Raw genomic sequence first — 23,868 nt, forward strand, 5'->3', positions numbered from 1 at the left:
TTTTCATGTATCCGAGAATTTTTGTACCGATACTCCTAGAAACTTTAGGTCTATATTATGAAGTCTGTTTTACTGTTTTTGATACCTAGTCATGTGTTTGTTTGTCTTTGGCTGCAAATAAAAATCCAAATTTTTGACATGAAAAAGCAAGAGATTGTGTTTTTATTTTTCTGTTATACCAGAGTAGGTAGTTGAGGGAACTATAGAATTTACATAAAACGGGGCCTCTATGGAGCCCCTGAAAACCTGATGGGGTCAACTGATCAGCAAAATTTATTTTTGGGCACATGTGCACTTTGATGAAATTCGTGAATAAGTTTAATATTTAAAGGACATGTGCTCTTTATATTTTGGACACAATTGGGGCCTGTTATTTCAAATTAAGTTCCACAGGTCACTGAACAGCAAGTTCTAAAATATTGATATGTATTTACAAGTTCCAATGTATGTACAATAAATACCTATTTATAATATTTTACATCAGTCAGAATCAAAGTCTTTTCAATCATGTCCCATTTTCATGTCATAGTAGCCAAACTTCTGTAGTAGGTGCTTCTTCATCGGGGCCTCTATGGAGCCCCTGCAAACCTGATGGGGTCAACTGATCAGCAAAATTTATTTTCAGACACATGTGCACTTTGATGAAATTTGTGAATCATGTTTAATATTCAATGGGGCCTCTAAGGAGCCCCTGAAAACCTGATGGGGTCAACTGATCAGCAAAATTTATTTTCAGACACATGTGCACTTTGATGAAATTTGTGAATCATGTTTAATATTCAAAGGACATGTGCTCTTTATATTTTTGGGGCCTGTTATTTTAAAATAAGTTCCACAGGTCACTGAACAGGCAAGTTCTAAAATATTGATATGTATTTACAAGTTCCAATGTATGTACAATAAATACCTATTTATAATTTTTTACATCAGTCAGAATCAAAGTCTTTTCAATCATGTCCCATTTTCATGTCATAGTAGCCAAACTTCTGTAGTAGGTGCTTCTTCATTTCCATTAGAAGTTCTTTCTTGACTGCAGCAGGTACCATGGCTGTTGAAATGAAACAGATAAACAAAGATTAAATAAAATGAAAATATTTTTAAAATAACTAGGATGATTAAAAAATAAGAGCTATAAACCAACACACATTCACATCTTTAAAAAGCCTTATCAAATAATGTTCTAGGTATGTACATTGTACATACATCTTGAAAAATTTGCTCTTGGCCATTCTTCATGATTCACAAATTTCATCAAATAGTTTTGACAAAAAATTCCATCCCAAGATGGGATTAAACCCATGCCCTCCTGTCTACCAGTCAAATGTGTTGACCACCATGGTACAGAAACAGAAGTAGGTTAAACTAACCGACAGGTACTCACTTCTAGATTTTACTGCAACATCTGCAATCAAGTCTTCTAGTTTGGGTGTTTGGCCATTCTTCAGTTGTGTCTTGATGGATTCAATACACATCAATTTCACCTGATCACACCAGCCACTCTCCGCTAGACGCTTTCTCAGTAGCTCATTGAATCTGGAAACATGCCATTATAAATAGAAAATAAGAAGAAATTAACTTGAGAAATGAACTCTACCAAATACCAATAATTCTTTACTTTTTTAATATCATTTTCCCTTTAAAATTGTGGTTTATAAACATCATCCAGGAAATGCTATGAGCTACTGTAGACTAGGGAATACGGAATAGTAAACTGCCTTCATAGGGTAGATCTAGGCTTTGGGGAAATTTCTGGGTTATCAAAAGCCATGTTCAAACACAATTACTTACACTTCTACATTTCCACTCATATTCTCCACCAGAAAATAAGAAGAAATTAACTTGAGAAATGAACTCTATTGGTACAGGTAGGGCCATCGGCTTTAATAAACGCCCTTGGTCACTGCGACCTGGTTAGATCTTTTGTGACAAATACGCAGTAAATGAACTCTACCAAATACCAAGAATTTTTTACTTTTTTTTTTAAATATCATTTTCCCATTAAAATTGTGGTTTATAAACCACATCATCCAGGAAATGCTAAGAGCTACTGTAGACTAGGGAATACGGAATAGTAAACTGCCTTCATAGGGTAGATCTAGGCTTTGGGGAAATTTCTGGGTTATCAAAAGCCACGTTCAAACGGAATTACTTACACTTCTACATTTCCACTCATATTCTCCACTACATATATCATGTTTGGATCTCTCTCCATGATTATTTACTGAAAATGAAAATGTAAGTAGGTAAGTTAGATACATGTTCATATGATACCTACATTAGGTTAAATACATTTTTGGTTCTTACTGCCATTAGTAAATTCCTCCTGGATTTTCAGGTTGAAGTGAAAATGTTTGGCAATTTCTAAGCATTCTACACTCAACATACAAATTAGATCTTTTTCTCAGCACTTGGAGTGGAAATTAACCATTGGAGAGTAAGATAAGAAGTCCTTCATGGAATAGGGAATACCAATACCCCCACTTTTAACTGGAACACTTACCTGAGTGTCCTGAAGGATTTCACTGTAGGCTGAACTTTCTTTACTTGGAACTACCAACCATGAAATATATTAACAAACTGTCAGCCTCTGGCTGGGTGCTATAAAGCACAATATACCTACCCATCAATCTAGGGAGAAAAATATTGATTGATAAATCAAAGGAATGAAACTCATGTATACGTTTGAGGGGGGCCAGGGTGAAAGTGACTCGAAAGTTACGAGAAATGAGCCATACAACATTACAAGATTTACATACATAAGTACATGATGGACTGGTGGCTGTTTAGGGGTGCACACATCCTCGTAAGGAAAACTGGTAAAACGGACGAAATTTTAACATGTCACAATAAAAATGAAACAAAGCCAGCCTAGTTAGCTTAGTTAGTAGCATGTTTGCCTTGTAAGCGCCAGGCCGCGGGTTCAAATCCTACTGGGGTGGTTTTTATCCTGATTCCTCATGGGGTAATGTTCGTTCTCGGAACGACTGGCTTTCTCCTATCTTGTCTTCCTTCTCTCTTCGATTTTGGGGACGATAAGACCTTAGCAGTTACAGTTCCCTCTATCAAACCTCTTTTAAAAATAAAAACAAATAACAAACCTTGCGCGTTGATCCTCATCACTACCACAAAGAATCCCCATTTGTTTAATTTTTATTTACTTACAATTGTACAAGGAAGGAGTTTAAGTACTTACCTTACAGAAAACATTGGGGCAGTTTGAACAACAAAACAGAGTGCCTCCCTCAGCACACCAGCGACAATACAGGTCTACTCCGTCATCCCCACGGTCAAAGTTTCCGTCACCGTAGAATTTAAAGCAATCTTTACACACCAATGTTTTCAATATGGGATGACCAACAAATAGGTGGTGTTTGTTGACAATGATGGGTATGTATGGTGATGGCGTGATTCTGCTTGAAGAACGCGTGACCCGTCTGTGCAGAAGAAGAAATAATTATGTATTATTTTCATAAAACATATTCTAGGAAAATGACCTGACAGATAGTCAATTCCCAGCATTTGATACCAACCATAAAACATATTAACAAACTGTCAGCCTCTGGTTGGGTGCTATAAAGCACAATATACCTACCCATCAATCGAGAGAGAAAAATATTGATTGATAAATCAAAGGAATGAACTCATGTATTGTATACGTTTGAGGGGGGGCAGGGTAAAAGTGACTCGAAAGTTACGAGAAATGAGCCATACAACTTTACAAGATTTAACCCAAAATCTGCATACATATGTACATAATGGACTGGTGGCTGTTTTGGGGTGCACACATCCTCGTAAGGAAAACTGGTAAAACGGACGAAATTTTAATATGTCACAATAAAAATGATACCAACCATAAAACATAATAACAGTCAGCTTCTGGCTGGGTGCTATAAAGCACAATATACCCATCAATCGAGAGAGAAAAATATTGATTGATAAATCAAAGGAATGAACTCATGTATACGTTTGAGGGGGGCCAGGGTAAAAGTGACTCGAAAGTTACGAGAAATGAGCCATACAACTTTACAAGATTTAACCCAAAATCTGCATATGGACTGGTGGCTGTTTTGGGGTGCACACATCCTCGTAAGGAAAACTGGTAAAACGGACGAAATTTCAATATGTCACAATAAAAATGAAACAAAGCCAGCCTAGTTAGCTTAGTTGGTAGCATGTTTGCCTTGTAAGCGCTAGGCCGCGGGTTCGATTTCTACTGGGGTGGTTTTTATCCTGATTCCTCATGGGGTAATGTTCGTTCTCGGAACGACTGGCTTTCTCCTATCTTGTCTTTCTTCTCTCCTACTGGGGTGGTTTTTATACTGATTCCTCATGGGGTAATGTTCGTTCTCGGAACGGCTGGCTTTCTCCTATCTTGTCTTTCTTCTCTCTTTGATTTTGGGGACGATAAGACCTTAGCAGTTACAGTTCCCTCTATCAAACCTCTTTTAAAAATAAAAACAAACAACAAACCTTGCGCGTTGAGTCATCCTCATCATCCGACACAAGGTCTACTACATCACTATTAGTGGCCGTCTTGTTGTTTCCATGATAAGACCTTAGCAGTTACAGTTCCCTCTATCAAACCTCTTTTAAAAATAAAAACAAATAACAAACCTTGCGCGTTGAGTCATCCTCATCATCCGACACAAGGTCTACTACATCACTATTAGTGGCCGTCTTGTTGTTTCCATTCATACCTCAGCAGTTACAGTTCCCTCTATCAAACCTCTTTTAAAAATAAAAACAACAAACCTTGCGCGTTGAGTCATCCTCATCATCCGACACAAGGTCTACTACATCACTATTAGTGGCCGTCTTGTTGTTTCCATTCATAGCGGAGTACGGTGTAGTGGTTACCGGTGATGCTGGTATTACCCGGGCTGGAGTAGCCAGAGGTACCAGAGCAGGAGTAGCAGCAACACTACCAGGAGATACATAGGGTAAACCCTTCATCTTGTGCAACTTAGCCAAGTTCACGGATTCTGCCTGCGTGTCTGTAAATAAGAAAAGGTTATTGGCTAAATGTCTTATTGGGATGAGCTATAATCATTTTTCGACACAGTCACAACTTTGAGTAGGGGTTGTTTATTTGAGTCCAATATTTCGCTGTTTGCGATAAAGCGCGTTGTTCGCGAAATCCGCGAATCGGAAAATGTGACGGACTTTGCGAATAACGTCTAACAGGCTCTGAGAAAAACGATTTAAGTCTTATTGGGATGAGCTATAATCATTTTTCGACACAGTCACAACTTTGAGTAGGGGTTGTTTTTTTTGGGTCCAATATTTCGCTGCTTGCGATAAGCGCGTTGTTCGCGAAATCCGCGAATCGGAAAATGTGACGGACTTTGCGAATAACGTCTAACAGGCTCTGAGAAAAACGATTTAAGCATATAATTCTGGGACACTATGTATCTCACCTGTCTTAGGATACATCCGTGATACAGTGCGACGTATATCTAGTCCCTGTTCCAACATACTCTTCATGATCCAGTTGAGTTTCCGTACGGTAGATATTACGCGGGGATCTGTTCGCCTATCTATATTGTTACCTGGGGAGGAGGAAAAAGTTCAGTTCAAATAAATTCAGATTATTTTCAAACGAAAACGGGAAGGGGCTGACAAGAAACGCCGACCCTATTTTTTAATCGAAAATTTTGTGAATTTTTAATCGAAAATTTTGTCAAAAGGGAACGAATGTACCATCAAGGTCGAGGATGTTATTTGTCTGATTATTGTTCCAGACAAAATTTCAGAATGTCTACTTCTCAAATCATCTAAGAAGTCCATTTTTTTCCACAGAGAACCATGCTTCATAAAGCAATCAAATCTTGCGTTCTTATTGGGACACCGTTTACTTACCTAGGAGTAATGACACATTGTTCAGTTTGAGTCTGACGAGTTCATCCTTGTAGAAATCTGCAGAGAGTAGTGCCTGGTCAAAATTTTCTTCAAGTTTTGACTTTTGACCTCTTGTTTACAAATTTTAAATTTTCGGCTCCCGTGAACGACCGACATTTTCCGTTGCCGTCGTTTTCCACCAATGAGATTCGAGTATTTTAGGCGTATTTTCATCTGAAAAATACGCTCTTCTTTTTTCTACCCTCTTTTCCCACCCCTTTCAAATTTTTTATTTCTATTTTCTTTTAATTTGGTGTTTTTGATTTTTGCTAAATTTGCAAAATTTAAAATTTTAAAAGGGAAGGTAAAGGTAGAAACACCTCTTTTCCTGCTGAGTCTCCTGAGTTCTGAACAGAAATAACAAATAAAAGTACTTGAACAGTTGAGAACATCCTCGTAGTTACCCTCTACTCTTGACTCGAGATATGTAGCAGTGATATCACACATCCCTAGTAAGCTAAACTTTTTCTTCCTGTGTCAGTATTTTCCTTTCCAATCAATTTCTACTGCTTAGCCAAGTTCACGGATTCTGCCTGCGTGTCTGTAAATAAGAAAAGGTTATTGACTAAATTTCTTATTGGGATGAGCTAATCATTTTTCGACACAGTCACAACTTTGAGTAGGGGTTGTTTTTTTGGGTCCAATATTTCGCTGTTTGCGATAAGCGCGTTGTTCGCGAAATCCGCGAATCGGAAAATGTGACGGACTTTGCGAATAACGTCTAACAGGCTCTGAGGAAAACGATTTAAGCATATAATTCTGGGACACTATGTATCTCACCTGTCTTAGGATACATCCGTGATACAGTGCGACGTATATCTAGTCGACGTCTAACAGGCTCTGAGAAAAACGATTTAAGCATATAATTCTAGGACACTATGTATCTCACCTGTCTTAGGATACATCCGTGATACAGTGCGGCGTATATCTAGTCCCTGTTCCAACATACTCTTCATGATCCAGTTGAGTTTCCGTACAGTAGATATTACGCGGGGATCTGTTCGCCTATCTATATTGTTACCTGGGAAGGAGGAAAAAGTTCAGTTCAAATAAATTCACATTATTTTCAAACGAAAACGGGAAGGGGCTGACAAGAAACGCCGACCCTATTTTTTAATCGAAAATTTTGTGAATTTTTAATCGAAAATTTTGTCAAAAGGGAACGAATGTACCATCAAAGTCGAGGATGTTATTTGTCTGATTATTGTTCCATACAAAATTTCAGAATGTCTACTTCTCAAATCATCTAAGAAGTCCTTTTTTTTTTCCACGGTGAACCATGCTTCATAAAGCAATCAAATCTTGCGTTCTTATTGGGACACCCTTTACTTACCTAGGAGTAATGACACATTGTTCAGTTTGAGCCTGACGAGTTCATCCTTGTAGAAATCTGCAGAGAGTAGTGCCTGGTCCAACACATTATTGAACCAATCCGCGGTTGGTATTTCCTTCCCTGCTCCACTTTGTACGACAGGGCTGGCTATGGCATTGGGTTTGTGAGGGGCCGGTGCAGGTAGGCTGGGAGCCCGCACCACATAGGATACATTAGACCGAGGGCCTGGGGTTTGTGCCCGGGGCTTGTTATATTGCAAGCTAGGCATGCGTTGCTGAGATCGTAGGATGTTCGGTGTATGTCGTCTCGGGCCAGGAGGAATACTTTGTCTCGGAGAGTATGGGGCCCGCTTGTAGGGAGCTGCTTGTAGCATGGATAGGTTCTTGGGTCGGATGAGCTGAGTGCGGGGACTGGGTTGTCGGACAAGGATATAAGTCCCCGGGGCCATGGGTATGCGGGGCTGTGGGGTTGGGGCTATGGTCGGGGTGGGGATGAGCGGGGGAGATTGAGACTGAGTGAGGGCAGCCTCTAGGAAATGACCATTGGCAAAGAAGTCACTCACTTGAGACCCAGGCTCCTCCTCTTCTACACGGGACTGGTTTGAGTAATCTGTACACAAACACATGAAATCATTTACTTACGATTTCTCTATCTATTATTAACTTTTAGAAACGATTTTGTTTTATTATGCCTAATAGTGATAATTTAAGCTCAATCATACTAAATCCAAATAGACAGACAAATAGGTTATCTGTAAGGAAATGTTTAGTCTCGAGAAACTTTTCAATCTTAATTTTATTGAGATTTATCATAGAATGGTACTTTACTTTTATTCTTAACTCGCCTTAACTTCTTTCTCAATTTTCAGTATGTCAATATTTTTTGTATTAGATACCTAGTTTTGATTCTAGTCCATTTTCGAAATAAAGTAATCCAGTCTAGTCAGATTGTGTATTTTAGTAATTCATCAATTTCTTGAGATTTATCATAGAATGGTACTTTACTTTTATTCTTAACTCGCCTTGACTTCTTTCTCAATTTTCAGTATGTCAATACTTTTTGTATTAGATACCTAGTTTTGATTCTAGTCCATTTTCGAAATAAAGTAATCCAGTCTAGTCAGATTGTGTATTTTAGTAATTCATTCCAATTCTTCTTCTTCTTCTTTACCATTTCCCATTTGGGTCAGGCTCTCAATCAGCCCTATGGTGAATGAAAATAGTGTGGACGTGTTTTGGGTGTACCATTTCCCATTTGGGTCAGGCTCTCAATCAGCCCTATGGTGAATGAAAATAGTGTGGACGTGTTTTGGGTGTATTGATTGGGATATGGAGAAAGAGCAAAAGAGAGAAGTCAATGTCGTGCAAAATAAAAGCTGTTAGGTATCCTACAATGTTTGAAACTTAAAACATTTCTTCAAAATTAATTAATTCAACTGAAGTTAATGTAAAAAATAAAATGAAATGAATGATCACTTTAACACTGTCATAGATAAGTAATAATAAACATCAAATCTTACTTGGAATGACTACCAGTGGACTTTTGACCCGAGGAGGGGGCCCCATTTTGATTTTGACCTGAATAATAAACATCAAATCTTACTTGGAATGACTACCAGTGGACTTTTGACCCGAGGAGGGGGCCCCATTTTGATTTTGACCTGTGGTATAATAACACCAGGACAGTATTGGTTCAGAAGCTTGTTGCTCTTTACTAGCTGCTTCTTATCCTGACTAAACGTACAGCAGCCGGCCAAATCCGTGTCTTTCTCCGAGTCTGGTATCAAGACATTGCCGCTACAAAACAAAATCATCACACAACTTTCTAATATATTACAGACTAGCAGGTTCCTCATTGGCTTCGCACTTTGAAAGAATACAGTTCCTATTGGCTTCGCACTTTGATAGAATATGGTCGCACTGCGCGCTCCCTGTTGGCTTCGCACTTCGAAAGAATAAGGTCGCGCTCTGCGCTCCCTGTTGGCTTCTCACTTTGAGAGAATACGGTCGCGCTACGCGCTCCCCATTAGCTTCACACTTTGAAACAATACGATCGCGCAACGCGCTCCTCATTGGCTTCTCACTTTGAAAGAATACAGTCGCGCTACGCGCTCCCTATTGGCTTCGCACTTTGATAGAATATGGTCGCGCTGCGCGCTCCCTGTTGGCTTCGCACTTCGAGAGAATAAGGTCGCGCTCCGCGCTCCCGATTGGCTTTTCGCTTCGAGAAAATACGGTCGCGCTAAGCGCTCCCTAATGACTAAGTAAAGAAAAAAGGGGGGAAAATGGATTTGAAAAATATTCCCTGATATTCTACCATCCAAATACCGACCATGGTCAACGTATCTTAACTTCAGTGATATGTCCGTAAATAATTAAAGAAAGAAAAAAAAAGTTGAAAGAAAAAAAAATTCCCTAGGTGGTCAAAATTTTATATCTCAAAATACTCCCCATGTAATAAGGAATCATTTAAAAGTGTCCAAAAATTGAACTTTTCTTGAAAATTTTTCAAAGTCCAAAAATAGGCTTGGTCAAAGATTTCCTATCTTAAAATACTCCCCAATCTCCCTATGTAATGAGAGATCATTTAAAAGTATAAAAAATTGAACTTTTTTTTTTCTTTGAAAATGTTTCCAAGTCCAAAAATTTTATATCTTAAAATACTCCACGTGTACCAAATAAGGAATCATAAAAAGTATGGAAAAATTTGGATTTTTTTTTTTTTTTAAGTTCGAAGCAACATTGACTTTGGTTGATATCTGGATGAGTGACTGTCCGATTTTTACCAAATTGTTAGTCGCGTCCTTGGAACATATCGGTATATCATACCAAATTTCATCCCTTCACGACAAACCGTTCTTGGGATATTTTGTTCACAACCTTTTCAACATTTTCCACGAAATGAGGGTTGAGTAACAATTACTTTGGTTAATATCTGGATGGGTGACTATCCGATTTTTACCAAATTGTTACAGTCGCGTTCCTTGGACCATACCGGGATAGCATACCCAAATTTTCATCTCTCTCTATGACGAAACCGTTCTTGAGATATTTTGTTCAAAACTTTCTACTTTTTCCTATTTAAACCTGTAGTACGTAACGTACGTGCGTACGTACCGTACGTTACAGACTATGGGCTAAAAACCACTTTTTTGCAATAATCGTCAGAAAATATGCTCGTTGATTAACAAGTAAGGCATGTTGAGATTAAGTTGATCCCATGGGATTTTTCACGCCGAATCGAATGGGTGAATCTTTTAGAACCTGTCCGATCTTACAGTTGAGAATGTGCCGGCTCCCTTCATGCGCTCCATCGACTTCCCAGTTGACGTGGACTGTACGTACGTTAAAAGAATACATGCCATGGGCATATAAAACACTTTTTATTTTTTGGAATCAGGGGACCCCAAAACGGATATTTTCACCCATTTCCCGATTTTGAAAATTTGGACCGATTGCAATACTTTCTCATCACCTTGTATAGGTTCCCTATACGTAAGGGTAATAGAAAGTAAAAAATAGAATAATAATAAATAAAATAAAAAAGACTTATTTTTTTTTTATTTAACAAATAAACAAACCCCTGGATATACTTGTTTCTAAATGATAAAACAACTTTCCACTTGTTTCTCTGCATGCAGAAAAAAAGGTCAATATTTTCTACACACACATGAAACATGACTTCAAAAATGTTTCAGACAACAAGCCAATGATATTCCCTACTCCATGGTAAAGTGCAGTTTACAAAGTTGCTCAGAAAATGTGCCCCCAAAAGAAGAGCAAAGACATCTTGAGGAGAATAGAAAAAAGTTACTTACGTCCTAAAATCAGTCAGGAGTTGAGAAATGGTAGAAAACATGCCTCGATAGCCCCACAGCTGTTTGGGTTCACATACATAACAACTCCAACTTGATGCATCGTTCACCTTCTTCATTTCAGCAATGCCCAAATTTTGCCGCACACATTTCTAATATGGAAAAATATACAGTAGGTATGTTTTATAAGTTGTACCTCGTGAATACATCATATACTTGTATGATTTGAAATATAGCAACCTCTGTGGTATTGTCCAAGGCTTGAACATCAGTATTCCTAGTAGTCAGTTTTTTTTTCCTTGGCTTTGAATATGAGTGCTCAGCTTAGTGGGCTTGACAAACTACCTGGTTGTAAATGTGTAATAAATGGTTGTGATTTTTACTTAATGAATGGAATATGGAAACGAAAAGCTCTGAAATGCTCAGAGAAATTGTAAAGCACTTGCTTTACCACAAAGAATCCCCATTTGTTTAATTTTTATTTACTTACCATTGTACAAGGAGTTTAAGTACTTACCTTACAGAAAACATTGGGGCAGTTTGAACAACAAAACAGAGTGCCTCCCTCAGCACACCAGCGACAATACAGGTCTACTCCGTCATCCCCACGGTCAAAGTTTCCGTCACCGTAGAATTTAAAGCAATCTTTACACACCAATGTTTTCAATATGGGATGACCAACAAATAGGTGGTGTTTGTTGACAATGATGGGTATGTGTTCGTCACACATTGTGCAGTGAGAATATGAGCGTGCTATGATCTGTCGCCCTGTGGAAGAAAAACAGTAGTTCTTGAGCTTCACTGTTTACTCAAAAGTATTTCACCTACCTACATAGTAGGTAATTCAAATCAATTATTATTAAAGGAAAAAAAATATGTGTGTTCTTTTGTTCTTATGGTTATTAAGAAACTGCTACATTGAACTTTGTGTCATAACATGCCCATTCTGTAGTGTCTCCCACATCTTTTCCCACATTCATTAATGAACATACCATCCTTCTTTATTTTCTTGTTTATCTTTGTTGTAATAATTTTCTGCAATATTTATTTGTAAAAATAAAACAAAAAGTATTATTACCACAAAGAATCCCCATTTGTTTAATTTTTATTTACTTACCATTGTACAAGGAGTTTAAGTACTTACCTTACAGAAAACATTGGGGCGAATGAATGGAATATGAAAACGAAAAGCTCTGAAATGCTCAGAGAAATTGTAAAGCACTTGTTTAACCACAAAGAATCCCCATTTGTTTAATTTTTATTTACTTACCATTGTACAAGGAGTTTAAGTACTTACCTTACAGAAAACATTGGGGCAGTTTGAACAACAAAACAGAGTGCCTCCCTCAGCACACCAGCGACAATACAGGTCTACTCCATCATCCCCACGGTCAAAGTTTCCGTCACCATAGAATTTAAAGCAATCTTTACACACCAATGTTTTCAATATGGGATGACCAACAAATAGGTGGTGTTTGTTGACAATGATGGGTATGTTTTCTCTATCTATCGATCTATTTCTCTCTCTCTCCCTCCTCAATATTGATTGGGATATGGAGAAAGAGCAAGAGAGAGAAGTCAATGTCGTGCAAAAAGCTGTTAGGTATCCTACAATGTTTGAAACTCAAAACATTTCTTCAAAATTAATTAATTCAACTGAAGTTAATGTAAAAATAAAACGAAATGAATTTTTACATCACTTTAACACTGTCATAGATAGGTAAGTAATAATAAACATCAAATCTTACTTGGAATGACTACCAGTGGACTTTTGACCCGAGGAGGGGGCCCCATTTTGATTTTGACCTGACCATTTATTTTCGAAAAGCTGACATCATCATTATTTTGTCTGATATTACACAATCTACAAATAATGGTGTGGAGAGTCTGGAGAGAATCTTTGAAGAACCCCCTCCCTCGACAAATTCCTGGATACGACACTGTATTTAGTAGCTATTTAGCGCTGGATCAACACGAGAACACCAGAGAGCGCGTTTAAATTTTAAATATTTCCTGTTGAAAAATGAGTACAAAAGTTTTGTCGATGGTGGTGATCGAACCCGAGACCTTCTGCAAACAAGCACGTTACCACTGCGATAACCGTGCACTGAGACACCACTTGATAATTTATTGCAGAGTAAACAGAAAAAAAAAAACTAAATGAAAAATACCTATTCGTGGTAAACCTTAAACCCTCCATTCCAAGTTGTCCTTTGAAAAAGAAAAGAAAAGTAACACATTTGTGTCAATATCAATAAATAAAAAAATAACAATCTATTAATTTTATATAGGTAGATACATTATAAATTAATTTTACATAGGTAGGTAGTAGGTACAATATAAAATCTTCGTTGCACAAAATTGAATTTTATTCCTTTATCACTTTGGGGTACACAAGCCAGTGTATGCCTGATGCCGGTCCCAAGCCCGGGTAAATAGAGAGGGTTGGATGATAGGAAAGGCATCCTGTCCGTAAAACTCTGCCAAAACTACCAATGTCAGTTGCAAATTGTCTGTCCATAAAGGCCTCGGAAACCTATGCTGACAATTCAAACGCTAGGGCGTCCCCTTCATGCGACGCGCAGATACCTCGCCTGACATCTGTGAGAAGTGAGCAAGGGCTACCGGGTCAGAAGCAAGGATGGGCCCGGCTAAAGAAGCAAGTCCTGTGCAAAATTCGAATTGGAACACTGAACGTTGGCTCAATGACCAGTAGAGGAAGGGAAATAGCTGACATGATGGTTAGAAGAAAAATACATGTACTGTGTGTACAGGAGACGAGATGGAAAGGAGGGAAGGCAAAAGAACTTGGAGAAGGATGTAAAATATTCTACAGTGGAGCAAATGGAAATGGAAGGAACGGAGTTGGCATTGTATTAGACGATGAGATGAAGGAGAAAGTAACCCAAGTAAACAGGAGAAGTGATAGACTGATGTCAATGAAAATCGAATTACACGGTGAAACATGGAACATTGTGTGTGCTTACGCACCACAAGTTGGGTGCGATGACGAAGTAAAAGAATCTTTCTGGAGGGAACTTGAACAAGAAATAAGCTCAACACCAAATCATGAGAAGCTATTTCTAGGTGGAGATCTAAATGCCCACATTGGTAAAAGAACTGATGATACAACTGAGAGGGTGAGAGGAAGATGGGGCACAGGTGTTGAAAATGAAGAAGGGAAAACCCTGATAGAATTTGCTGTGGCTACAGACCTAGCAGTCTGCAATACCTTCTTTCAAAAGAATGAAAGCCAGCTTATCACCTACAGGAGTGGAGGAACTAAAAGTCAAATTGACTTTATTCTATGCCGCAGACAGCAATTAAAAGAAGTGAAAAATTGCAAAGTAATAAATAATGAAGCTGTAACACCTCAGCACAGAGTGGTAGTCATCGACTGCGAGTATGAAGTAAAGAAGAAGACCATAGAGAAGAAGAGGACTATTCCCAGGATAAAGTGGTGGAGTTTAAAAGACCCAATGATACGAAACCAATTCAAGAATGAAGTTTTAATACAAGTTGAAAAGAGCGAAAAGAGTGATTGGTGGAAAAAGGCAAGTGTTGTCATCAAGGATGTTGGCGAAAAAATATTAGGAAAAACCTCGGGTAAAGGAGCTCCCAGGGATAAAGAAACGTGGTGGTGGGATGAAAGTGTTCAGAAAGCTGTTAAAGAAAAGAAAATCGCAAAGAAGAGATGGGACGAAACAAGAAGTGATGAAGACAAAGCAAGATACAAGGAAACCAACAAAGAAGCGAAAAAAGCAGTGGCAAGAGCAAAGGCAAAAGCATTCAGTATATTCTACGAAAGTATAAACAAAAAAGAAGGAGAGAAGAAACTATTTCGCATAGCAAAGGAGAGAGACAAAGCCTCAAAAGATTTTACCCACATAAGACAGATTAAAGATGAACAAGGCGTTGTTCTAAGAGAAGAAAGAGAAATCAAAGAGAGATGGAAAACATATTTTGAAAAGTTGCTAAATGAAGAGAATCCCAGAAATGTTTTTGAAGAAGGAACACCAAATGAAGGAATGACAGCAGAGATTAGTAGAGAGGAAGTAGTTCTTGCAGTAAAAAAGATGAAAAATGGAAAAGCAACCGGCCCTGATGAAATCCCAGTGGAAGCGTGGAAAAGTTTAGGAGAGAAGGGAATAGATATCTTGTGGAAAATGATGAAGCAAATCTATGAAAGAGAAAGAATACCTGATGAATGGAGAGAGAGTGAAATTGTACCAATCTATAAACAAAAAGGAGATATACAGGATGCGAATAACTACAGAGGAATAAAACTAATGCCACATACCATGAAAATTTGGGAAAGAATTATTGAACATCGCTTGAGAGCAGAAACGGAGATAAGCAAAGAACAATTCGGTTTCATGCCTGGAAAAAGCACAACTGATGCCATTTTTGCCCTCAGGCAACTGATGGAAAAATACCTGGAAAAGGGGAAACCACTGTACTTTGTGTTTATCGATTTAGAAAAAGCGTATGATCGCGTACCACGGAGTGAAATATGGAGATGTATGAGACAAAAAGGAGCTCCAGAAAAGTATGTCACCTTGGTGAGAGATATGTACAAAGACGCAAAAACGAAAATCAGAAGTTCAGTTGGTACAACAGATTGGATAAATGTAAAAGTTGGTTTACATCAAGGTTCGGCAATCAGTCCCTATCTATTCGATATGGTGATGGACGTAATAACAGAAAGCATAAGAGATGAAACACCGTGGAGCATGATGTTTGCGGATGATGTAGTGCTATGCGGGCCCAAGAAAGAAGATGTAGAAAGGAAATTAGAATACTGGAGGAAAGCATTAGAAGATAGAGGACTGAAGGTAAATAAAGCAAAGACCGTACAACTTAACTTTGGAGAAAGCAGAAATTCAAACATCCTGATTGATGGACAAAACTTAAATATTGTTGAAGAGTTCAAATATCTTGGGTCAACTCTAGCCAAAGATGGAAGTCTTGAGAAAGAAATCAACCATAGGATCAATGCAGGGTGGATGAATTGGAAGAAAACATCTGGAGTACTGTGTGACAAAAATATCAATCTGAAAACAAAAGGAATGATGTACAAAACGATAGTTAGACCTGCATTGACCTACGGAGCGGAGACCTGGGCACTGAAGAAAACAGAAGAGAAGAGACTAGAAACAACAGAGATGAAAATGCTCCGGTGGATGTGTGGAGTTACCCGCCTTGATAAGATTAGAAATGAGATCATCCGAGGGAAAGTGAAAGTGCTAGAGATATCTAAGAAGATTCAAGAGAAAAGACTACAGTGGTACGGACACATCGAAAGAAGAGATGAGGAGTATGTTGGAAACAAAGTCAGGGAAATGGAAGTTGAAGGCCAAAGAGGAAGAGGAAGACCAAAGAAGAAATGGATAAATAACATAAACGAGGATCTGCGTGAGAAACAGCTGACAGGCAACGAGGTACAAAACAGACATGACTGGAGACAACTGACAAGAAACGTCGACCCCGCTTGAGCGGGATTAAAGACGAAGTGAAAGAAGAAGATTTGGGGTACAATCTAGCCTTTGGGGTACAAATCTAGCCTTTGGGGTACAATCTAGCCTTTGGGGTACAAATCTAGCCTTTGGGGTACAATCTAGCCTTTGGGGTACAAATCTAGCCTTTGGGGTACAATCTAGCCTTTGGGGTACAAATCTAGCCTTTGGGGTACAATCTAGCCTTTGGGGTACAAATCTAGCCTTTGGGGTACAATCTAGCCTTTGGGGTACAAATCTAGCCTTTGGGGTACAATCTAGCCTTTGGGGTACAAATCTAGCCTTTGGGGTACAATCTAGCCTTTGGGGTACAAATCTAGCCTTTGGGGTACAATCTAGCCTTTGGGGTACAAATCTAGCCTTTGGGGTACAATCTAGCCTTTGGGGTACAAATCTAGCCTTTGGGGTACAATCTAGCCTTTGGGGTACAAATCTAGCCTTTGGGGTACAATCTAGCCTTTGGGGTACAAATCTAGCCTTTGGGGTACAATCTAGCCTTTGGGGTACAAATCTAGCCTTTGGGGTACAATCTAGCCTTTGGGGTACAAATCTAGCCTTTGGGGTACAATCTAGCCTTTGGGGTACAAATCTAGCCTTTGGGGTACAATCTAGCCTTTGGGGTACAAATCTAGCCTTTGGGGTACAATCTAGCCTTTGGGGTACAAATCTAGCCTTTGGGGTACAATCTAGCCTTTGGGGTACAAATCTAGCCTTTGGGGTACAATCTAGCCTTTGGGGTACAAATCTAGCCTTTGGGGTACAATCTAGCCTTTGGGGTACAAATCTAGCCTTTGGGGTACAATCTAGCCTTTGGGGTACAAATCTAGCCTTTGGGGTACAATCTAGCCTTTGGGGTACAAATCTAGCCTTTGGGGTACAATCTAGCCTTTGGGGTACAAATCTAGCCTTTGGGGTACAATCTAGCCTTTGGGGTACAAATCTAGCCTTTGGGGTACAATCTAGCCTTTGGGGTACAAATCTAGCCTTTGGGGTACAATCTAGCCTTTGGGGTACAAATCTAGCCTTTGGGGTACAATCTAGCCTTTGGGGTACAAATCTAGCCTTTGGGGTACAATCTAGCCTTTGGGGTACAAATCTAGCCTTTGGGGTACAATCTAGCCTTTGGGGTACAAATCTAGCCTTTGGGGTACAATCTAGCCTTTGGGGTACAAATCTAGCCTTTGGGGTACAATCTAGCCTTTGGGGTACAAATCTAGCCTTTGGGGTACAATCTAGCCTTTGGGGTACAAATCTAGCCTTTGGGGTACAATCTAGCCTTTGGGGTACAAATCTAGCCTTTGGGGTACAATCTAGCCTTTGGGGTACAAATCTAGCCTTTGGGGTACAATCTAGCCTTTGGGGTACAAATCTAGCCTTTGGGGTACAATCTAGCCTTTGGGGTACAAATCTAGCCTTTGGGGTACAATCTAGCCTTTGGGGTACAAATCTAGCCTTTGGGGTACAATCTAGCCTTTGGGGTACAAATCTAGCCTTTGGGGTACAATCTAGCCTTTGGGGTACAAATCTAGCCTTTGGGGTACAATCTAGCCTTTGGGGTACAAATCTAGCCTTTGGGGTACAATCTAGCCTTTGGGGTACAAATCTAGCCTTTGGGGTACAATCTAGCCTTTGGGGTACAAATCTAGCCTTTGGGGTACAATCTAGCCTTTGGGGTACAAATCTAGCCTTTGGGGTACAATCTAGCCTTTGGGGTACAAATCTAGCCTTTGGGGTACAATCTAGCCTTTGGGGTACAAATCTAGCCTTTGGGGTACAATCTAGCCTTTGGGGTACAAATCTAGCCTTTGGGGTACAATCTAGCCTTTGGGGTACAAATCTAGCCTTTGGGGTACAATCTAGCCTTTGGGGTACAAATCTAGCCTTTGGGGTACAATCTAGCCTTTGGGGTACAAATCTAGCCTTTGGGGTACAATCTAGCCTTTGGGGTACAAATCTAGCCTTTGGGGTACAATCTAGCCTTTGGGGTACAAATCTAGCCTTTGGGGTACAATCTAGCCTTTGGGGTACAAATCTAGCCTTTGGGGTACAATCTAGCCTTTGGGGTACAAATCTAGCCTTTGGGGTACAATCTAGCCTTTGGGGTACAAATCTAGCCTTTGGGGTACAATCTAGCCTTTGGGGTACAAATCTAGCCTTTGGGGTACAATCTAGCCTTTGGGGTACAAATCTAGCCTTTGGGGTACAATCTAGCCTTTGGGGTACAAATCTAGCCTTTGGGGTACAATCTAGCCTTTGGGGTACAAATCTAGCCTTTGGGGTACAATCTAGCCTTTGGGGTACAAATCTAGCCTTTGGGGTACAATCTAGCCTTTGGGGTACAAATCTAGCCTTTGGGGTACAATCTAGCCTTTGGGGTACAAATCTAGCCTTTGGGGTACAATCTAGCCTTTGGGGTACAAATCTAGCCTTTGGGGTACAATCTAGCCTTTGGGGTACAAATCTAGCCTTTGGGGTACAATCTAGCCTTTGGGGTACAAATCTAGCCTTTGGGGTACAATCTAGCCTTTGGGGTACAAATCTAGCCTTTGGGGTACAATCTAGCCTTTGGGGTACAAATCTAGCCTTTGGGGTACAATCTAGCCTTTGGGGTACAAATCTAGCCTTTGGGGTACAATCTAGCCTTTGGGGTACAAATCTAGCCTTTGGGGTACAATCTAGCCTTTGGGGTACAAATCTAGCCTTTGGGGTACAATCTAGCCTTTGGGGTACAAATCTAGCCTTTGGGGTACAATCTAGCCTTTGGGGTACAAATCTAGCCTTTGGGGTACAATCTAGCCTTTGGGGTACAAATCTAGCCTTTGGGGTACAATCTAGCCTTTGGGGTACAAATCTAGCCTTTGGGGTACAATCTAGCCTTTGGGGTACAAATCTAGCCTTTGGGGTACAATCTAGCCTTTGGGGTACAAATCTAGCCTTTGGGGTACAATCTAGCCTTTGGGGTACAAATCTAGCCTTTGGGGTACAATCTAGCCTTTGGGGTACAAATCTAGCCTTTGGGGTACAATCTAGCCTTTGGGGTACAAATCTAGCCTTTGGGGTACAATCTAGCCTTTGGGGTACAAATCTAGCCTTTGGGGTACAATCTAGCCTTTGGGGTACAAATCTAGCCTTTGGGGTACAATCTAGCCTTTGGGGTACAAATCTAGCCTTTGGGGTACAATCTAGCCTTTGGGGTACAAATCTAGCCTTTGGGGTACAATCTAGCCTTTGGGGTACAAATCTAGCCTTTGGGGTACAATCTAGCCTTTGGGGTACAAATCTAGCCTTTGGGGTACAATCTAGCCTTTGGGGTACAAATCTAGCCTTTGGGGTACAATCTAGCCTTTGGGGTACAAATCTAGCCTTTGGGGTACAATCTAGCCTTTGGGGTACAAATCTAGCCTTTGGGGTACAATCTAGCCTTTGGGGTACAAATCTAGCCTTTGGGGTACAATCTAGCCTTTGGGGTACAAATCTAGCCTTTGGGGTACAATCTAGCCTTTGGGGTACAAATCTAGCCTTTGGGGTACAATCTAGCCTTTGGGGTACAAATCTAGCCTTTGGGGTACAATCTAGCCTTTGGGGTACAAATCTAGCCTTTGGGGTACAATCTAGCCTTTGGGGTACAAATCTAGCCTTTGGGGTACAATCTAGCCTTTGGGGTACAAATCTAGCCTTTGGGGTACAATCTAGCCTTTGGGGTACAAATCTAGCCTTTGGGGTACAATCTAGCCTTTGGGGTACAAATCTAGCCTTTGGGGTACAATCTAGCCTTTGGGGTACAAATCTAGCCTTTGGGGTACAATCTAGCCTTTGGGGTACAAATCTAGCCTTTGGGGTACAATCTAGCCTTTGGGGTACAAATCTAGCCTTTGGGGTACAATCTAGCCTTTGGGGTACAAATCTAGCCTTTGGGGTACAATCTAGCCTTTGGGGTACAAATCTAGCCTTTGGGGTACAATCTAGCCTTTGGGGTACAAATCTAGCCTTTGGGGTACAATCTAGCCTTTGGGGTACAAATCTAGCCTTTGGGGTACAATCTAGCCTTTGGGGTACAAATCTAGCCTTTGGGGTACAATCTAGCCTTTGGGGTACAAATCTAGCCTTTGGGGTACAATCTAGCCTTTGGGGTACAAATCTAGCCTTTGGGGTACAATCTAGCCTTTGGGGTACAAATCTAGCCTTTGGGGTACAATCTAGCCTTTGGGGTACAAATCTAGCCTTTGGGGTACAATCTAGCCTTTGGGGTACAAATCTAGCCTTTGGGGTACAATCTAGCCTTTGGGGTACAAATCTAGCCTTTGGGGTACAATCTAGCCTTTGGGGTACAAATCTAGCCTTTGGGGTACAATCTAGCCTTTGGGGTACAAATCTAGCCTTTGGGGTACAATCTAGCCTTTGGGGTACAAATCTAGCCTTTGGGGTACAATCTAGCCTTTGGGGTACAAATCTAGCCTTTGGGGTACAATCTAGCCTTTGGGGTACAAATCTAGCCTTTGGGGTACAATCTAGCCTTTGGGGTACAAATCTAGCCTTTGGGGTACAATCTAGCCTTTGGGGTACAAATCTAGCCTTTGGGGTACAATCTAGCCTTTGGGGTACAAATCTAGCCTTTGGGGTACAATCTAGCCTTTGGGGTACAAATCTAGCCTTTGGGGTACAATCTAGCCTTTGGGGTACAAATCTAGCCTTTGGGGTACAATCTAGCCTTTGGGGTACAAATCTAGCCTTTGGGGTACAATCTAGCCTTTGGGGTACAAATCTAGCCTTTGGGGTACAATCTAGCCTTTGGGGTACAAATCTAGCCTTTGGGGTACAATCTAGCCTTTGGGGTACAAATCTAGCCTTTGGGGTACAATCTAGCCTTTGGGGTACAAATCTAGCCTTTGGGGTACAATCTAGCCTTTGGGGTACAAATCTAGCCTTTGGGGTACAATCTAGCCTTTGGGGTACAAATCTAGCCTTTGGGGTACAATCTAGCCTTTGGGGTACAAATCTAGCCTTTGGGGTACAATCTAGCCTTTGGGGTACAAATCTAGCCTTTGGGGTACAATCTAGCCTTTGGGGTACAAATCTAGCCTTTGGGGTACAATCTAGCCTTTGGGGTACAAATCTAGCCTTTGGGGTACAATCTAGCCTTTGGGGTACAAATCTAGCCTTTGGGGTACAATCTAGCCTTTGGGGTACAAATCTAGCCTTTGGGGTACAATCTAGCCTTTGGGGTACAAATCTAGCCTTTGGGGTACAATCTAGCCTTTGGGGTACAAATCTAGCCTTTGGGGTACAATCTAGCCTTTGGGGTACAAATCTAGCCTTTGGGGTACAATCTAGCCTTTGGGGTACAAATCTAGCCTTTGGGGTACAATCTAGCCTTTGGGGTACAAATCTAGCCTTTGGGGTACAATCTAGCCTTTGGGGTACAAATCTAGCCTTTGGGGTACAATCTAGCCTTTGGGGTACAAATCTAGCCTTTGGGGTACAATCTAGCCTTTGGGGTACAAATCTAGCCTTTGGGGTACAATCTAGCCTTTGGGGTACAAATCTAGCCTTTGGGGTACAATCTAGCCTTTGGGGTACAAATCTAGCCTTTGGGGTACAATCTAGCCTTTGGGGTACAAATCTAGCCTTTGGGGTACAATCTAGCCTTTGGGGTACAAATCTAGCCTTTGGGGTACAATCTAGCCTTTGGGGTACAAATCTAGCCTTTGGGGTACAATCTAGCCTTTGGGGTACAAATCTAGCCTTTGGGGTACAATCTAGCCTTTGGGGTACAAATCTAGCCTTTGGGGTACAATCTAGCCTTTGGGGTACAAATCTAGCCTTTGGGGTACAATCTAGCCTTTGGGGTACAAATCTAGCCTTTGGGGTACAATCTAGCCTTTGGGGTACAAATCTAGCCTTTGGGGTACAATCTAGCCTTTGGGGTACAAATCTAGCCTTTGGGGTACAATCTAGCCTTTGGGGTACAAATCTAGCCTTTGGGGTACAATCTAGCCTTTGGGGTACAAATCTAGCCTTTGGGGTACAATCTAGCCTTTGGGGTACAAATCTAGCCTTTGGGGTACAATCTAGCCTTTGGGGTACAAATCTAGCCTTTGGGGTACAATCTAGCCTTTGGGGTACAAATCTAGCCTTTGGGGTACAATCTAGCCTTTGGGGTACAAATCTAGCCTTTGGGGTACAATCTAGCCTTTGGGGTACAAATCTAGCCTTTGGGGTACAATCTAGCCTTTGGGGTACAAATCTAGCCTTTGGGGTACAATCTAGCCTTTGGGGTACAAATCTAGCCTTTGGGGTACAATCTAGCCTTTGGGGTACAAATCTAGCCTTTGGGGTACAATCTAGCCTTTGGGGTACAAATCTAGCCTTTGGGGTACAATCTAGCCTTTGGGGTACAAATCTAGCCTTTGGGGTACAATCTAGCCTTTGGGGTACAAATCTAGCCTTTGGGGTACAATCTAGCCTTTGGGGTACAAATCTAGCCTTTGGGGTACAATCTAGCCTTTGGGGTACAAATCTAGCCTTTGGGGTACAATCTAGCCTTTGGGGTACAAATCTAGCCTTTGGGGTACAATCTAGCCTTTGGGGTACAAATCTAGCCTTTGGGGTACAATCTAGCCTTTGGGGTACAAATCTAGCCTTTGGGGTACAAATCTAGCCTTTGGGGTACAAATCTAGCCTTTGGGGTACACAAGCCAGTGTATGCCTGATGCCGGTCCCAAGCCCGGGTAAATAGAGAGGGTTGGATGATAGGAAAGGCATCCTGTCCGTAAAACTCTGCCAAAACTACCAATGTCAGTTGCAAATTGTCTGTCCATAAAGGCCTCGGAAACCTATGCTGACAATTCAAACGCTAGGGCGTCCCCTTCATGCGACGCGCAGATACCTCGCCTGACATCTGTGAGAAGTGAGCAAGGGCTACCGGGTCAGAAGCAAGGATGGGCCCGGCTAAAGAAGCAAGTCCTGTGCAAAATTCGAATTGGAACACTGAACGTTGGCTCAATGACCAGTAGAGGAAGGGAAATAGCTGACATGATGGTTAGAAGAAAAATACATGTACTGTGTGTACAGGAGACGAGATGGAAAGGAGGGAAGGCAAAAGAACTTGGAGAAGGATGTAAAATATTCTACAGTGGAGCAAATGGAAATGGAAGGAACGGAGTTGGCATTGTATTAGACGATGAGATGAAGGAGAAAGTAACCCAAGTAAACAGGAGAAGTGATAGACTGATGTCAATGAAAATCGAATTACACGGTGAAACATGGAACATTGTGAGTGCTTACGCACCACAAGTTGGGTGCGATGA

At 40.7% G+C, this 23,868-nt stretch overlaps 2 protein-coding genes across 3 annotated transcripts; both read right to left on the reverse strand.

Moving 5' to 3' along the window:
- Window positions 1–34: 34 nt before the first annotated feature.
- Window positions 35–2,550, reverse strand: LOC103517310 (enhancer of yellow 2 transcription factor). Of its 2 annotated transcripts, XM_008482337.2 has the most exons (5): window positions 2,501–2,550; window positions 2,154–2,221; window positions 1,382–1,533; window positions 700–1,048; window positions 35–246 (listed from the first exon to the last, which is right to left on the reverse strand). In XM_008482337.2, exons 2-4 carry the CDS (start codon window positions 2,210–2,212, stop codon window positions 948–950), a joined length of 312 nt encoding a protein of 103 aa, XP_008480559.1. In that variant the 5' UTR covers window positions 2,213–2,221; window positions 2,501–2,550; the 3' UTR covers window positions 35–246; window positions 700–947. The 2 variants fall into 2 exon arrangements, with proteins under 2 accessions (XP_008480559.1, XP_017302903.1); XM_017447414.2 differs by lacking the exons at window positions 2,154–2,221; window positions 2,501–2,550 and adding an exon at window positions 1,789–1,811.
- Window positions 2,551–3,199: 649 nt separating this feature from the next.
- On the reverse strand, window positions 3,200–11,831 carry LOC103517312. Its single transcript, XM_026829450.1, has 8 exons — window positions 11,563–11,831; window positions 11,049–11,197; window positions 8,834–9,027; window positions 7,305–7,840; window positions 5,860–5,932; window positions 5,418–5,549; window positions 4,753–4,994; window positions 3,200–3,434 (listed from the first exon to the last, which is right to left on the reverse strand). The coding sequence occupies exons 1-8, from the start codon at window positions 11,773–11,775 to the stop codon at window positions 3,324–3,326; spliced, it is 1,650 nt and encodes a 549-aa protein (XP_026685251.1). The 5' UTR covers window positions 11,776–11,831; the 3' UTR covers window positions 3,200–3,323.
- Between the last annotated feature and the right edge of the window lie 12,037 nt (window positions 11,832–23,868).

Source organism: Diaphorina citri, unplaced genomic scaffold (genome assembly GCF_000475195.1).
Source record: "Diaphorina citri unplaced genomic scaffold, Diaci psyllid genome assembly version 1.1 scaffold1807, whole genome shotgun sequence".
In the NCBI taxonomy this organism is placed as follows: Eukaryota; Metazoa; Arthropoda; class Insecta; order Hemiptera; family Psyllidae; genus Diaphorina; species Diaphorina citri.

What these genes read in the sequence shown, in the direction of transcription:
- LOC103517310 (XM_008482337.2), bottom strand. Translation starts at nt 2,212, where the DNA reads ATGGAGAGAGATCCAAACATGATATATGTAGTGGAGAATATGAGTGGA. An exon ending in ATGAGTGGAAATGTAGAAGT is followed by an intron (nt 1,534 to 2,153) that starts GTAAGTAATTCC and finishes GCATGTTTCCAG; the next exon opens with ATTCAATGAGCTACTGAGAA. An exon ending in TGTTGCAGTAAAATCTAGAA is followed by an intron (nt 1,049 to 1,381) that starts GTGAGTACCTGT and finishes TCATTTCAACAG; the next exon opens with CCATGGTACCTGCTGCAGTC.
- LOC103517312 (XM_026829450.1), bottom strand. Translation starts at nt 11,775, where the DNA reads ATGTGTGACGAACACATACCCATCATTGTCAACAAACACCACCTATTT. An exon ending in CAATGTGTCATTACTCCTAG is followed by an intron (nt 5,550 to 5,859) that starts GTAAGTAAACGG and finishes CCTCCTCCCCAG; the next exon opens with GTAACAATATAGATAGGCGA. An exon ending in AGGATGACTCAACGCGCAAG is followed by an intron (nt 3,435 to 4,752) that starts GTTTGTTGTTTT and finishes TCTTCTGCACAG; the next exon opens with ACGGGTCACGCGTTCTTCAA.